The sequence below is a fragment of the Oncorhynchus tshawytscha genome, linkage group LG10, assembly GCF_018296145.1.
Source record: "Oncorhynchus tshawytscha isolate Ot180627B linkage group LG10, Otsh_v2.0, whole genome shotgun sequence".
Lineage (NCBI taxonomy): Eukaryota > Metazoa > Chordata > Actinopteri > Salmoniformes > Salmonidae > Oncorhynchus > Oncorhynchus tshawytscha.
In genome coordinates, this window is record NC_056438.1 from 66,883,050 (window position 1) to 66,901,062 (window position 18,013).

The window sequence follows — 18,013 nt, forward strand, 5'->3', positions numbered from 1 at the left end:
AAAAAAAACAGTGATGCCAACTTAGCAATTTTGTTGCTAGATTTTGCAACTTTTCAGACTACCTTGGCTTTATTCAAACAGCACCTAGCAACAAATTTAGCTACTTTCAAAAATGTATTTGGAACTTTTAGCAACTTTTGAAAAGTGACTCAAATGCTAAAATGCACGCATTTCCCCTCTAAATGACACAAAAACTATTCTCTCTGTCACACAAATTATCAATTTATCAACGAACCTACCAGGTACAACCCCAAATCCTTAAACATGGGCACCCTCATAGATATCATCCTAACTAACTCGCCCTCCAAATACACCTCTGCTGTTTTCAATCAAGATCTCAGCGATCACTGCCTTATTGCCTGCATCCGTAATGGGTCTGCGATCAAACAACCACCCCTCATCACTGTCAAACGCTCCCTAAAACACTTCTGCGAGCAGGCCTTTCTAATTGACCTGGCCGGGGTATCCTGGAATGACATTGACCTCATCCCGTCAGTAGAGGATGCCTGGTTGTTCTTTAAAAGTGCCTATCTCACTATCTTAAACAAGCATGCTCCATTCAAAAAATTTAGAACCAGGAATAGATATAGTCCTTGGTTCACTCCAGACCTGTCTGCCCTTGACCAGCACAAAAACATCCTGTGGTGTTCTGCATTAGCATCGAATAGCCCCCGTGATATGCAACTTTTCAGGGAAGTTCGGTACAAATATACACATGCAGTTAGGAAAGCTAGGGCTAGCTTTATCAAACAGAAATTTGCTTCCTGTAGTACAAACTCAAAAAAGTTCTGGGACACTGTAAAGTCCATGGAGAATAAGAGCACCTCCTCCCAACTGCCCACTGCTCCGAGGCTAGGAAATCAAATCAAATCAAATGTTATTTGTCACATACACATGGTTAGCAGATGTTAATGCAAGTGTAGCGAAATGCTTGTGCTTCTAGTTCCGACAATGCAGTAATAACCAACGAGTAATCTAACCTAACAATTTCACAACAGCTACCTTATACACACAAGTGTAAATGGATGAAGAATATGTACATAAAGATATATGAATGAGTGATGGTACAGAATGGCATAGGCAAGATGCAGTAGATGGTATCGAGTACAGTATATACATATGAGATTAGTAATGTAGGGTATGTAAACATTATATTAAGTGGCATTGTTTAAAGTGGCTAGTGATACATTCTTTACATGTATGGCAGCAGCCACTCAATGTTAGTGGTGGCTGTTTAACAGTCTTTAACAGACTCTCAGTCCCTGCTTTGACGCACCTGTACTTACCTCGCCTTCTGGATGATAGCGGGGTGAACAGGCAGTGGCTCGGGTGGTTGTTGTCCTTGATGATCTTTATGGAATTCCTGTGACATCAGGTGGTGTAGGTGTCCTGGAGGGCAGGTAGTTTGCCCCCGGTGATGCGTTGTGCAGACCTCACTACCCTCTGGAGAGCCTTACGGTTGTGGGTGGAGCAGTTGCCGTACCAGGCGGTGATACAGCCCGACAGGATGCTCTCGATTGTGCATCTGTAAAAGTTTGTGAGTGCTTTTGGTGACAAGCCAAATTTCTTCAGCCTCCTGAGGTTGAAGAGGCGCTGCTGCGCCTTCTTCACCACGCTGTCTGTGTGGGTGGACCAATTCAGTTTGTCCGTGATGTGTACGCCGAGGAACTTACTGTCCCGTCGATGTGGACAGGGGGGTGCTCCCTCTGCTGTTTCCTGAAGTCCACGATCATCTCCTTTGTTTTGTTGACGTTGAGTGTGAGGTTATTTTCCTGACACCACACTCCGAGGGCCCTCACCTCCTCCCTGTAGGCCGTCTCGTCGTTGTTGGTAATCATGCTGGTGCTGAAAGCTAGTGAGGAAGATATGACTCTCCAGCTTCAGTGATATTTGCAGTTCGTTCCAGTCATTGATAGCAGAGAACTGGAAGGAAAGGCGACCAAAGGAGGAATTGGCTTTGGGGGTGACCAGTGAGATATACCTTCTGGAGCGCGTGCTACGAGTGGGTGCTGCTATGGTGACCAGTGAGCTGAGATAAGGTGGGGCTTTACCTAGCAGAGACTTGTAGATAACCTGTAGCCAGTGGGTTTGGCGATGAGTATGAAGCGAGGGGCAACCAACGAGAGCATACAGGTCCCAGTGGTGGGTAGTGTATGGGGCTTTGGTGACAAAACGGATGGCACTGTGATAGACTGCATCCAATTGTTTGAGTAGACTGTTGGAGAAAACCAAATGCATGCTTTTCAACCGTTCGCTGGCTGCACCCGCACGCCCGACTAGCATCACCACCCTGGATGGTGCCGACCTAGAATATGTGGACATCTATAAGTACCTAGGTGTCTGGCTAGACTGTAAACTATCCTTCCAGACTCATATCAAACATCTCCAATCTAAAATCAAATCTAGAATCAGCTTTCTATTCCGCAACAAAGCCTCCTTAACTCACGCCGCCAAACTTACCCTAGTAAAACTGACTATACTACCGATCCTCGACTTCGGCGATGTCATCTACAAAATAGCTTCCAATACCCTACTCAGCAAACTGGATGCAGTTTATCACACTGCCATCCGTTTTGTTACTAAAGCACCTTATACCACCCACCACTGCGACCTGTATGCTCTAGTCGGCTGGCCCTCGCTACATATTCGTCGCCAGACCCACTGGCTCCAGGTCATCTACAAGTCCATGCTAGGTAAAGCTCCGCCTTATCTCAGTTCACTGGTCACGATGGCAACACCCACCCGTAGCGCTCCAGCAGGTGTATCTCACTGATCATCCCTAAAGCCAACACCTCATTTGGTCGCCTTTCGTTCCAGTTCTCTGCTGCCTGTGACTGGAACGAATTGCAAAAATCGCTGAAGTTGGAGACTTTTATCTCCCTCACCAACTTCAAACATCTGCTATCTGAGCAGCTAACTGATCACTGCAGCTGTGCGTAGTCTATCGGTAAATAACCCACCCAACTTTACCTACCTCATCCCCATACTGTTTATATTTATTTACTTTTCCGCTCTTTTGCACACCAGTATCTCTACCTGTACATGACCATCTGATCATTTATCACTCCAGTGTTAATCTGCAAAATTGTAATTATTCGCCTACCTCCTCATGCCTTTTGCACACAATGTATATAGACTCTCTTTTTTTTCTACTGTGTTATTGACTTGTTAATTGTTTACTCCATGTGTAACTCTGTTGTTGTCTGTTCACACTGCTATGCTTTATCTTGGCCAGGTCGCAGTTACAAATGAGAACTTGTTCTCAACTAGCCTACCTGGTTAAATAAAGGTGAAATAAAAAAATAAAAAATAAAACACACTCAGTCACAACACACGTGCCTGGCTGCAAAATTGCATTGTGAGTGACAGTCAGCAGCAGGCGCTCAGCTCATGCACAGGCAGCAGCAGGCCAGCAGCAATTTCAGCAAATTGCAAATTATTGTTGGCTGACTGCAGCAGCAGTAGTACGGGTTTGACGAGACAAACCCAATGAATCTAGTTGGTCATGAATGTATGATCTTGAACAGAACTTACAACATCAATCAATATGTCTCAATCAAAATTGTACAGCCAGAAGTACAGAAAAGAGTGGGAGTCTGTACCTGAATAAATGTCAAATCATATTTTTCGCTGAGATGGCCAGTCAATTTGAGTAACGTTATTGTCTATTCTACGTAATGACGCAGTTTTATGTTATCACGCAATGACATCACAATGTCATTTAGCAACTTTTAGCAACAAATCAACCTGCCTCTAGCAACTTACCCTGAAAATTAGTTGGCAACACTGACTTAAACTCCAATATCAAAGATACAAAGCTTTCAGATATTCACACCCTGACATTTTCCACATTTTGCTGTGTTACAAAATTAGATTAAATGGATGTAATTGTCTTTTTTTTTGTCAACGATCAACACCGAATACGCTGTAATGTCAAAGTGGAGGAAAAATTTTAACATTTGTAAAAAAAATATATATATATATATACCTTGATTAGATGACTATTCAACCCCCTGGGTCAATACATGTTTGAATGACCTTTGGAAGCGATTACAGCTGTGAGGCTTTCTAGGTAGCTCTCTAAGAGCTTTCCACACCTGGATTGTGCAACATTGGCCCATTATTCTTTTCAAAATTCTTCAAGCTCTGTCAAATTGGTTGTTGATCATTGCTAGACAACCATTTTCAGGTATTGCCGTAGAATTTCAAGTAGATTTAAGTCAAAACTGTAACCTGGCCACTCAGGAACATTCAATGTCTTGGTAAGCAACACCAGTGTAGATTTGGCCTTGTGATTTAGGTTAATGTCCTGCTGGAAGGTGAATTAATCTCCCAGTGTCTGGTGAAAGCAAACTGAACCAGGGTTTCCTCTAGGATTTTGTCTGTGCTTAGTTCCATTCTGTTTCTTTTTTATCCTAAAAAACTTCCCAGTCCTTAACGATTACAAGCATACGCATAACATGATGCAGCCACCACCATGCTGAAAATATGAAGAGTGGTACTCTGTGTTGTATTGGATTTGTCCCAAACACTTTGCTTTCAGGACAAAAAGGGAATTGCTTTGCCACATTTTTTTGCAGTATTACTTTAGTGCCTTGTTGCAAACTGGATGCATGTTTTGGATTTTTTTAAATTCTGTACAGGCTTCCTTCTTTTCATTCCCAATTAGATTACCATTGTGGAGTAACTACAATGTTGTTGTTTCATCCTCAGTTTTCCTCTATCACAGCCATTAAACTCTTAAATGTTTTAAAATCCCCATTGGCCTCATCAAGGACCCCACACACCCCAGGAATGAGCTGTTCTCTCGTTTATCTCACCATGCTCAGAGGGATATTCAATGCCTGTTTATTTCTATTTTTTTTACACATTTACCAATAGGTGCCCTTCTGGAGGCATTGGAAAACCTCCCCGGTCTTCACGGTTGAATCTGTATTTTAAATTCACTGCTCAACTGAGTGACCATACAGATAATTGTGTGTGGGGTACAGAGGTAGTCCATGCAATTTATGTGACTTGTTAAGCACATTTCCTGAACTTATTTAGGTTTGCCTTAACAAATGGGTTGAATGCTTATTAACTCAAGACATTTGATTTTCATTTTTAATTAGTACAAATTTTAAAAAACAATTCCACTTTGACATTATGGGGTATTTATTTTAAATGTACCTTTATTTAACTAGGCAAGTCAGTTAAGAACTAATTCTTATTTACAATGACAGCCTACCAAAAGGCATCCTGCGGGTATGAGGGCTGGGATTAAAAATAAAATATAGGACAAAACACACATCACCCCAAGAGAGACATCACAACACTACATAAAGAAAGACCCAAGACAACAACATAGCATGGTAGCAACACAAAACATGGTACAAACATTATTGGGCACAGACAATAGCACAAAGGGCAAGAAGGTAGAGACAACAAGACGTCACGCGAAGCAGCCACAACTGTCAGTAAGAGTGTCCATGATTGGGTCTTTGAATGAAGAGTATTGTGTGTAGGCCAGTGACAAAAAAACCTATATTTAATCAATTTTAAATTCAGGCTGTAACAAAATGTGGAAAAAGGGGTGTGAATAGTTTCTGAAGGCACTGTATGTAATTGCATACTGCAGTACCTTCTCCTGTCCTAGACCATGTCCTGTACCAAAACCATGCTGGGAAATAGTAGAGAAGCAACATTAGATAGGAAAAAAGGCCATGTTTATTTAGTTCTCTCTCCTTTATTTAACCAGGTAGGCAAGTTGAGAACCAGCTCTCATTTACAATGGCAACCTGTTATCAAGGCAATAATCACATTTATTCCCCAGTTGGTCAAAATCAGAGATCACCTTCACATACAAAAAAACCCTAGGTCAATTAACAATTCCATCAATACATGATTAAAAACATGTGGGCATGATGTTATTAAATCCTGCAATTTATGTCTAGACTTAAAATAAAGTAGATTTTTAAAGACTGCAACCCAAATAAAAAAAATACTATTTGGATATCTGAATGTTTAAGCATAGTAATGGTCATTCAGCTGAACCCACATCCAAAGTCCATTTGCCCGACATAAGGTTTCATTCTCCTGAGAAATGACAGGAAAGCTATTGTACATACTACAACCGCATACTCAATAAACACACTTGCACACGCTCGCAAACACTCACCTCCCATTTGGACACACACACACGTCAAGGTCAAACAAAGTTTAGTGCCTAATCCCATGATACAGTAAACAAAACATTATGTGACAAAACAAAAAAATGAAATATGAACATATTTTACACTGGTGGCAATCTGACCCTGTTGAGTCCACATCCATCCAGGCCAATCAAATCCGGTTATGTGTTAAAACTCATCTGTTTGAGTCCAAACAGGCCATTCACTGTGAGTTAAAACCTCAAGTTCTGCCTAACCTGTCTGTTGGTCACCCTAACCTGTCTATCTATTTGTCTGTGTACCTATTGTGTGTAAAAAAAAAAACTGTTTGGTTGTGAGAGTAGTGGTTGCTGGTCACAGGTTAGTATGAGGCAATCAGTATGCGGCGTTGTTGGGTTCCCTGACGGAGCTGAAGAGGACATCTGCCTTGGTCCTGACAAAGTATGTGACCAGTAGCGATGTGAACAACACGGCCACTCCCACGCCTAAGGTCAGCATCTATGAGAGAAATTAAGAGGAAAGAAAAGGGTAAATAATGTGATTCTCTTCTACCATCATCTTTATCAGACAATGGACAGTCAAACATGTAAAAACAATATACAATAAAAATACAATATTTGACCACTTACACAGGCTTACTAGATTCAAACATAACTATATGAATGTATACAAAACTGTAATGAATTAAACAGATGGATCATGGTGGGAAAATTGAGTGCAGTTTTACCTCCAGGTCCCGGCTGGCTACTAGGAAAATTCGAGCTTTGATGAACTTCCACTGCGATTTTGTCCATGTGGAATATTCTTTGGAAATGTAATCCCCCAGATCGAAGGCGGGGGACACTGCCTTGACCAGGCGTACTGCTGTGCGTACGCAGAAAGACTCCCTCTGAGTGCTGTTGGGTGGGACCACGCCCTGAACCCAGAGATAAGAGTACAACTGAGGGAGAGAATGAGCGAATCAGAGTGCGGTGTGGTTCCAGCAATACAAAGAAACACATTTTTAATTTGTAAACATCTATCCATCAGTACAGACAGATACAGAGCCACATTTACATATGTGCTCTCGTTCGGCAGCTCATCTGGCTTCTTGCACTGGCTCTGGGTGAGGTTGGTGGCTGTTCCCGTTAAATTAGCCAGGAGATATTGGACCAGATAGGTCAGTGCGTTAGCCTGATGGGACGACTTGGCAACACCAACGTAGTACTGGGGTGGGTTGGGCTCTGAGAGACAGAAAACACAACGCAATGAAGACCCAAGTACCTTCTTTATGGATGTGAGTGTGTCTGTGACTAGTCCATATCTGCATGGGTTTTACGACGTCAGTAGTAGCAGAATACCTCTATATCGTCAAAGGGTGTCCTTGTGAAAAAGTATCAGACTAAAACTCACGGAGGATGTCCTTCAGTTCTGGGGCCATCACTGCCTGAAACCAGCTGTTGTTGGATCTAACCAGAAACCCATACAGCATCTGGGTCACCTGAGAGAGAGATGCACAGTGTTGGTCAAACAATTCTGCTCACTGTTCCAAAAAAAGTGAATTTTAAAAGATTTTAGATGTTGAGAATGACATATGGTAACAGGCATATTGAAAGTGTCATGGAAAATAACAGACTATAACAGTATGACTGATCAGTTTAAAAAACATTTCTTACCCCTTTTTCTCCCCAATTTAATTTTGTGGTATCTAATTGGTAGTAACAGTCTCGTCTCATCTCTGCAACTCCCGTACGGACTCGGGAGAGGCGAAGGTTGAGAGCCATGCGTCCTCCGAAACACAACCCAACCAAGCCGCACTGCTTCTTGACACAATGCCCACTTAACCCAGAAGCCAGCAGCACCAATGTGTCGACCGAAACACTGTGCACCTGGCAACCGTGTCAGTGTGCACTGCGCCCGGTCCGACACAGGAGTCGCTAGTGCGCGATGGGACAAGGACATCCCTGCAGGCCAAACCCTCCCCTAACCCAGATGACGCTGGACCAACTGTGCGCCGCACCATGGGTCTCCCGGTCGCGGCCGTCTGCGACAGAGCCTGGACTCGAACCCAGAATCTCTAGTGGCACAGCTAGCACTGCCTTAGACCACTGCACCACTCGGGAAGCCATGACTGATCAGTTTCACTTGTACAACACCTCATCAATCATCGAGTCTTACTGTTTTGGGGTCTGCATTGATTTTGTTTACTTGGGAGTTGTTTCCCCCAGCCTGCTTGAAGAGAGCGCGGGCAACTGCAGTAGCCACCTCGGTAAGAGACTGAAAGAGTACAGTGAGGGAGGGAAGAGAGAGAGATATTATTCTAACAGACAGTGGACAATGTAATGGAAACTGTGACTACTACAAATAAACCCATCAGTGGGTTTACTATGGTAACAATACCTTTGCAGTATCAGTCACAAACTCTAGCTGTTCCTCTGGACTCAAGTTAGATGGATAAGTCAGGTTCAGGTGGGCAGCATTGTCATAAAAACTCTCATAGTACCTGCGCATGGGTAAACAAAAATAGCTGAAGTTGGAGACTTGTATCTCCCTCACTAACTTTAAACATCAGCTATCTGTGCAGCTCACCGATCGCTGCAGCTGTACACAGCCCATCTGTAAATAGCCCATCCAACTACCTACCTCATCCCCATATTGTTTTTATTTACTTTTTTGCACATCAGTATTTCTACTTGCACATCATCATCTGCACATCTATCACTCCAGTGTTAATTGCTCAATTGTAATTACTTCACCACTATGGCCTATTTATTGCCTTACCTCCTTACTCCATTTGCACACACTGTATATACAGTGGGGCAAAAAGGTATTTAGTCAGCCACCAATTGTGCAAGTTCTCCCACTTAAAAAGATGAGAGAGGCCTGTAAATTTCATCATAGGTACACTTCAACTATGACAGACAAAATGAGAAAAAAAATCCAGAAAATCACATTGTAGGATTTTTAATGAATTTATTTGCAAATTATGGTGGAAAATAAGTATTTGGTCAATAACAAAAGTTTATCTCAATACTTTGTTATATACCCTTTGTCGGCAATGACAGAGGTCAAACGTTTTCTGTAAGTCTTCACAAGGTTTTCACACACTGTTGCTGGTATTTTGGCCCATTCTTCCATGCAGATCTCCTCTAGAGCAGTGATGTTTTGGGGCTGTTGCTGGGCAACACGGACTTTCAACTCCCTCCAAAGATTTTCTATGGGGTTGAGATCTGAAGACTGGCTAGGCCACTCCAGGACCTTGAAATGCTTCTTATGAAACCACTCCTTCATTGCCCGGGCGGTGTGTTTGGGATCATTGTCATGCTGAAAGACCCAGCCACGTTTCATCTTCAATGCCCTTGCTGATGGAAGGAGGTTTTCACTCAAAATCTCACGATACATGGCCCCATTCATTCTTTCCTTTACACGGATCAGTCGTCCTGGTCCCTTTGCAGAAAACCAGCCCCAAAGCATGATGTTTCCACCCCCATGCTTCACAGTAGGTATGGTGTTCTTTGGATGCAACTCGGCATTCTTTGTCCTCCAAACACGACGAGTTGAGTTTTTACCTAAAAGTTCCATTTTGGTTTCATCTGACCATATGACATTCTCCCAATCTTCTTCTGGATCATCCAAATGCTCTCTAGCAAACTTCAGATGGCCCTGGACATGTGCTGGCTTAAGCAGGGGGACACGTCTGGCACTGCAGGATTTGAGTCCCTGGCGGCGTAGTGTGTTACTGATGGTAGGCTTTGTTACTTTGGTCCTAGCTCTCTGCAGGTCATTCACTAGGTCCCCCCGTGTGGTTCTGGGATTTTTGCTCACCGTTCTTGTGATCATTTTGACCCCACCGGGGTGAGATCTTGTGTGGAGCCCCAGATCGAGGGAGATTATCAGTGGTCTTGTATGTCTTCCATTTCCTAATAATTGCTTCCACAGTTGATTTCTTCAAACCAAGCTGCTTACCTATTGCAGATTCAGTCTTCCCAGCCTGATGCAGGTCTACAATTTTGTTTCTGGTGTCCTTTGACAGCTCTTTGGTCTTGGCCATAGTGGAGTTTGGAGTGTGACTGTTTGAGGTTGTGGACAGGTGTCTTTTATACTGATAACAAGTTCAAACAGGTGCCATTAATACAGGTAACGAGTGGAGGACAGAGGAGCCTCTTAAAGAAGAAGTTACAGGTCTGTGAGAGCCAGAAATCTTGCTTGTTTGTAGGTGACCAAATACTTATTTTCCACCATAATTTGCAAATAAATTCATTAAAAATCCTACAATGTGATTTTCTGGATTTTTTTTCTCATTTTGTCTGTCATAGTTGAAGTGTACCTATGATGAAAATTACAGGCCTCTCATCTTTTTAAGTGGGAGAACTTGCACAATTGGTGGCTGACTAAATACTTTTTTGCCCCACTGTAGACTTTTATTCTCTATTGTGTTATTGACTGTACGTTTGTTTATTCCATGTGTAACTCTGTGTTGTTGTTTGTGTCGCACTGCTTTGCGTTATCTTGACCAGGTTGCAGTTGTAAATGAGAACTTGTTCTCAACTGTCCTACCTGGTTAAATAAAGGTGGAATAAAAAAATAGGGTCGAACACTTCACTAATAAAGAAATCCATATCAGGCAAGATAAAGATTGCAGTAATAAAAATAACCAGCAAGGACAGACCATAGTCAACACTCACCTATTGTTGATATCTGTTTGATGGTCTGCAAGAACAATCCCTGGAATTGCCCGAGCTCGGAGGAGACGCTGAAAGGAGGAGGGCGGGAGTGGTTGAGAAAAATCTGTCTCAACCAATGAAAAGTTGAGACCAGCCGTGGAGGACTGTAAGTTTTTTACAAGATTCGTAACCTGAAACAGAGGTAAGAGGTTGGGAAAAGTTGGTTGAGAGAGAGCATAATGAAGAGAATATATAAAAAAGGGGTGGATGAGGATGGACCAGGGAAGCGTGCCACAAATAGAAGCATTTCACTCCAACCTCGTCATGGACGGTGTTGTTCCTCCTGGACACAGGGTCTGAGTGAAGAAATAGGTTGGTGCCACTGCGCACTGCTACCTAACAAATTACATAACAGATTCATTGTTATTTGATCGTATATCCATGCATTTGTATGTCCACACATTGATGGCTGTTGTGTATTTGAGTATTCAGCGATAACATATACATGTCTTAACCTGTCCAATCTCCAGTATTGAGTGAACATTATCCAGGTCTATCACAAACATGTTATTCTTCATGTCATAAACCATTCGAGAGCTGCCAATGTAGTCAAATACTTCCTGAAAGAGAGGAATAAGCTATAAACATCATCTTACAGTACAACACTCAACATGGGACTCCATAATTGACATACCACAGATTGACTTGCTAAGGGAGACCAAAGGAACTCACCCCGTGGAAGAAGGCAAAGAGGATATTCCGTGTGGGAGGGGCTTCCTGAGTGGCTTCACGTAGTGCCTGGGCAGCAGCCAGCAGAGTGACAAACCCTGAGACACTCCCCTCCGCTCCTGTAGAATCCTCCAAGAAAAATGCCCTGCTGTCCAGCTACAAAAATGGAGAAAGAATCCAGTGTTCAGTCAATTTTCCATAAACGTCAAACAAGGAAAAACCATGTCAGATTGTATAGAAGGAAATGGTACTGAGCAAATACCAAAGCACTTTTCAGGCTGTGTATAACACACACTGGAATGTGGCTCATATTGTATAAACTATTTTGTAGATTCCAAAAGGCTTAGACATCTGTGAACATGTGACAAGATGTGTCAGTGGGAGGCAAGGCCTCAATGCATCACCCACCCTGGCTGCTGCTATAACAACACTCTCGTTCTCCTTGTGACCAAAGGCGGTGCTGTTATAAGGCCGGATGAAAGCACACACATTATAACCACCAAGTGGGTCACACACCATCACTGTGAGTGAGTGAGTGAGTGAGTGAGTGAGTGTGAGTGAGTGAGTGAGTGAGTGAGTGAGTGAGTGAGTGAGTGAGTGAGAGAGAGAGAGAGAGAGAGAGAGAGAGAGAGATCTGTAAGATATACATGACAGTGTGTGTATTGACTACTCACGCATATACAATAATGCATCTTTGTATACCTGGGGAGGTGCTGAAGTCCATGCTGCTGCGTCTCATGCAGGTTGCAGTGTCAGTGACAGCATGCATATGAGAGAAGAGCTGCATGGCACACAGAGGGTACTGCAGGCCACTGCCGTTCACCACACGATTATGATCAAAGTAGCACTGCAGGTAGAGTGTATACATTTATCAGAATGAGGAGCACATTGTTTTAATACACAGAAATACGGTAGAATAAAACATCACCTCTGTTCTTTGGATAAAGACGTTTCATGGTCATTAAGTGACATGATTTTACCAGACTGGGTTGTGACTGCTTGAAGTGACTCACCTGTTTGATGACCTCTGTTTCATTGTCTTCTTTTAGGGAGAAGACAGGGGAGTCAAATTCCTCATAGGATAGACCGTTCCCCCGAGGATTCCATACAGTCGTGTTACAGTGCGCTAAATTATGATCATAGGTTTCCGTGTAAACACCTGAGGATAAAAGTAAACAAATGACGTTCAAAAAGCATGCTGGTTAGCAAAGATCATGTGGTCATTTTGACAGACTGGCGACCTAACGCCTGATCCTCCTACCTGTGTTCTCATTGGGACATGTCGTATGTGGCGAGAACTCTGGTGGGCTAGTTTTTTGGACCACCACAACCCCTGCCACCCTGCTGGAGGCATTCTTCATCTTCATCATGATGGACCTGTAAAATGATGACAATGTTTGAGTATGAGGGGTCTACTAGGATATAGATAATATCATTCTGTGGTTGTGCTGAACAATAGTCACAGTGAGTGTGTTCCAACTTTGTTCTGGAGGTCAATGGAGATGGAGTTGACTGTTTTCGGCTGTGTGTGTGTAGCCTACTTGGTGAAGAGGGATGACTCCAACAGGACCATATAAGGAGGATTGGGTCCTTTGCTCAAAGGCCATTCCAGATCTGCCTCAGACTCCAAGACATGGATCACCCCTGTATCACCTGATATCGAGGCTGAGACACAGGATAGAAAAAAAATGCTTGTCTTAGTATGCAAATATCCAGCATTACATAAATATAGCAAGGATACAGAGCACAGTATTGTACCAAGCAGAGTGTGTGTGTGTCATGTCACTCACACTGGCAGCCAATCTGATGTGTAGCATTGAGCAGTCGGACGCATGGTACAGTGTTATTCAGTTCAACATAAATCTTCTGCGCAACAGAGTTACAACTCACATCTGAAAGACAAAAGAAGAGAAACAATTGAATTGAAGTGACCAGTTTCTGTAATGATGTATTCCCAAGACACCAAACCAAATCAAATTGTATTGGTCGGTACACAGTTTAGCAGGTGTTATGGTGGGTGCAGCAAAATGCTTGTGTTCATAGTTCCTATCAAATAATGCAGTAAATGCCTATAAGCAAAAAATAATATTATTTTGTACAGTAGTAGATATATAAATACAATGTCAACAAATTTGCTTACATCCCTGTTAATGAGCATTTCTCCTTTGCCAAGATAATCCATCCACCTGACAGGTGTGGCATATCAAAAAGCTGATTAAACATCATCATTACACAGGTGCACCTTGTGCTGGGGACAATAAAATGCCACCTTAAAATGTGCAGTTTTGTCACACAACGCCACAGTAGTCTCGAGTTTTGAGGGACATGCAATTGGAATGCTGACTGCAGGAATGTCACCCAGAGCTGTTGCCAGAGAATTGAATGTTCATTTCTTGACCATATGCGGCCTCCAACGTAATTTTGGAGAATTTGGCAGTATGTCCAACTGGCCTCACAATATATTAGAGTGATCCAACCTAGCAAACCAATGAATGCTACCAGGTCACCCAAGGAGTGTATTGAATCGAACAAGGACACCATCTCAATTTCTCCACCAAGCATCACCACCGGAGAAGAAATACCACTTACCAAGGACAAAATGGACCCTATAGCGCTCCACGAAGTACTCCAATATCTTGCCAGCGAACTCAGCAAACATACCCAATCAACCCCTCTTACCCCCTTTTCTCTCCAAATACAAGATACCCTCATGGAAATGAGCATGGCGCTTGTACACGGCGATACCACAGCAACTAACCCTCCACAAGCTCTACCTCTATCCCCACCTCAAGATACCTATTCTGATATTGTCACATCTGAATATGGGAAGATATGGGAAGCTGTACAGTACAGTCTCCTGTGGTAATTGACTTCTTGAACAGTTATGCCCACCCACCTCCTTCAAACAAAGACATCTACAAAGAAATCCTACTTAATAAACTGCAAAAGCTCATCCAGATGAGAAGAGGTGGAATCCTTGTATTTGTCAAGGATATCCACTCCCTGAACTCCCTCCTCTCCCCCTGACCCACAGGGGCCTTTAATGGGACAACGATAAAGTGTAGGTTGGCACAGAGAGGAAACCAAACCACCCAAGACAACAAACCCACTAAACAGCTTATCAAGGGCATCCAAATGGACGAAGCGACGAAATCCAGCAGGAGCTGGAGAGGCAGCGCATTACAACCACTAAAGTATACAGGATCGTCAGCCGAGCCACACAGCAACCGACTACTTTCATCCGTATTAACCTCAGCAACCCGGACGACGCGCCTGGCCTACTGCTAGAGGGATTCTACATGAACTACTTCCCCTTCAGGGTGGAAAAAGCACGGCCACCCCCCACCAGCATTAAGCAGTGCTACAAATGTCAAGAATTCAACCACGTATCCACCGACTGCAAAAATCAGGTCAAATGTCTGCGATGTGCTGAAAACCACCACCATAAAGAGTGCCCCAAAGAGAGAAATGATGCCACCTGTGCCAACTGTGGCGGCGCCCACTCATCGGTCTCCAGACAATGCCCCACCTATCTAGCCCTCACCACCACCAAGCCCACCAGGGCTACTACCACCATCAGCACAGCCACTACCAACCATCTCACAACACCAAGCCTCTCCGGCTCTCAGCCTCTCACCAACACCACTCACCTGCAGGAGGATCTGAAAGGAATATGCAGAGACGAAGAAATGGTAAAGAGTTATGGACAGCATAAGGAAACAGAGATGGCCCCACCTCTTAACTTGGTATCGCCTTCTACAGCCTTAACTATACTCCAAATCAAATGGCTACTCCAATAAATGTTCTACATATCAATATCAGAGGGTTAAGGAGAAACAAGCAGGAGCTGAAGCAACTTCTTCTAGAAAAGCAAACCAGCATTGCCTCTATCAACGAAACCTTTCTAAGTACTAATGCAAGATTCCGTATTCCTGGCTTTAACATTCTAAGGAAGGATCGACTAGAGGGATGCAGAAGGGGTGTGGGACTGCTTTTAAAGGGAGGAATCGAGTACTCTGAAGCCATTTTCAACCTCACCAAAGAAGAACTCAACAACAATGAGTACACTGCAGCGAAAATACTCCTAAACGAATAAACAACTCTTCTGGTAGCCACCATATACTGTCCACCGGCAACAACTCCCTCCGAAAAATTGATCGCTGCCCTTGCAGACAACGGCCATACCATCATAATGGGAGATTTCATTGCCAAACACATCGACTTCAACTGTAATACCACAAATCACTCGGGAAGAGTATTAAGGGATGTCCTTAATGACAGCACAAACCTGGCCATCCTCAACACCAACGAGCCCACACACATCCATTCCTCAACCTCCACGGCAGACATCCTTGATCTTGTCCTCTGCTCCCCGGACTTGGCTGCTAAACTCCTCAGCTTCTCCGTCAGCCATGACGTGGGAAGTGACCACCTTCCTGTCCTTGCCTCCTCTCTCAAACTCCAACAAGCACCTGAAAAACAAAGATACAACTACAAGAAAGCAGACTGGGGAAAAATACAGAAATTGCATTAGACAAGATAACAAATATTGCAGTAACAAAACAGAACCCTGAGGATATGGACCAGCTGGCTGAGAGAATAGGGAGTATCCTCATCCAGGCCCGTGAAGAGACCATCTCACTTACCATCATCAGACCACCACAACAACAACTCCCACCACATATCCTCAGTCTCATCAAGCAGAAAAGAAAGATCCGGAGAGACTTTATTAGAACAAGAACACCCAACCTGAAGACAGAAGTTAATCGGTTGCAGAATAACATCAGACATCAACTCACCCTCCACAAACAGAAACAGTGGACTGCCTTTTATCACCAGCTAGATACAGACACCAACCCCCGGACCTTCTGGCAAAAAAATCTAAACAATTAACGGAGACAAAACCAATAATATCATACCCGTGCTAAAGTCACAAAACCAACTAATCGAAGACAATGAACCACCTACAAAATGTTAATTCTTGTCCCGACGATCCTCTCTTTGACAAAGACTGGAAAACCATCGTCGACAGAGAAATACAGAAAACAGTGTACACTTCAAATCCGACACCAGTAGACCATCCCCTCGCTCGCTCTGTTAGCATTGAAGAAATCAAGACTCACTTGAAAAAAACAAAAAACAAAGCACCAGGGGAAGACAACATTGACAGCACACTCATCAAACAAGCACCTGATGAATACCTGCACCTCCTTTCTAACCTCTTCACAGCATGTCACATGGAAGGCTACTTTCCCCTACCATGGAAATCTGCAGTTGTCACAATGATCCACAAACCCGTCAAAGACCCATACAACGTCACAAGTTATAGACCAATCAGCCTCCTCAGTCATGTCGGGAAGCTGTTTGAGAGAGTACTCACCCAAAGACTGAGCGGCCACACTGAGGAAATGGGCCTCCTTGGAGTCCACCAAGCAGGCTTCAGGAAAACAAGATCAACCACCGATAACATTCTATGACTGTCAGAGGACATCCTTCGGAACTTCAAGAAAAAATAACTTACCCTGGTGGTTTTCTTTGATATAGAGAAAGCATTTGACAAGATGTGGCACAATGGACTGTGTTACCGGCTTGCAGACTCCAATCTCAAACTACCGCTCTCCATCAGAAACATCATCACTAGCTTTCTCCACAACCGTACAATTAAAGTGAAGGTCTCCACAGCAATATCCTCACCTTTCACCCCTGAAGCAGGTGTCCCACAGGGGGCAGTTCTAAGCCCGCTACTTTTTCTACTCTACATATCAGATATTTCCTACCCTCCACCCACCATAGGTCAAGTCTCACAGTTTGCCGATGACCTCTCGGTCACCTTCCAGAAGAACATGCACTGTACAATCCATATAGCGAACATAGAGAGAGAGGGACGAAAAATACTAAACCACCTAAAAACGCTGTGCGGAAGAAAATATGGAGCCTCACCACAGACAGTGCTGAAAGTCTACATCAGCTACATCCTATCCCTCTTTGAATACGCCCTACCAGCCTTGATAACAGCTTCACCGCAGCAGATGAATCGGCTACAGATAGTCCAAATCATGGCAATAAAAATGGCTTTCAGACTACCAAGATACATCAGCAATCACGACGTTAACAGCATATCTGGACTGACAATCAATCAACAAGACAGTCAATCATTGGCAAATCATCAACAAAGCTTCCTTCACTCATGCTGCCAAACATACCCTCGTAAAACTGACCATCCTTGACTTCGGCGATGTCACCTATAAAATAGCCTCCAACACTCTACTCAGCAAACTGGATGTAGTCTATCACAGTGCCATCCGTTTTGTCACCAAAGCCCCATATACCACCACTGCGACCTGTACGCTCTCGTTGGCTGGCCCTCGGTTCATACTCGTCGCCAAACCCACTGGCTACAGGTTATCTACAAGTCTCTGCTAGGTAAAGCCCCGCCCTATCTCAGCTCGCTGGTCACCATAGCAGCACCCACTCGTAGCACACGCTCCAGCA

The 18,013-nt window shown here is 43.6% G+C and overlaps 1 protein-coding gene across 1 annotated transcript; it reads right to left on the reverse strand.

The window, feature by feature from the left end:
- Positions 1–5,541: 5,541 nt before the first annotated feature.
- LOC112260732 (nicastrin) lies at positions 5,542–14,180 on the reverse strand. Its single transcript, XM_042329589.1, has 17 exons — positions 14,111–14,180; positions 13,312–13,413; positions 13,063–13,186; positions 12,783–12,898; positions 12,535–12,680; positions 12,224–12,368; positions 11,930–12,042; positions 11,525–11,677; positions 11,308–11,412; positions 11,111–11,188; positions 10,814–10,983; positions 8,529–8,631; positions 8,307–8,405; positions 7,542–7,629; positions 7,206–7,372; positions 6,877–7,089; positions 5,542–6,647 (listed from the first exon to the last, which is right to left on the reverse strand). Exons 1-17 carry the CDS (start codon positions 14,178–14,180, stop codon positions 6,525–6,527), a joined length of 2,115 nt encoding a protein of 704 aa, XP_042185523.1. The 3' UTR covers positions 5,542–6,524.
- Between the last annotated feature and the right edge of the window lie 3,833 nt (positions 14,181–18,013).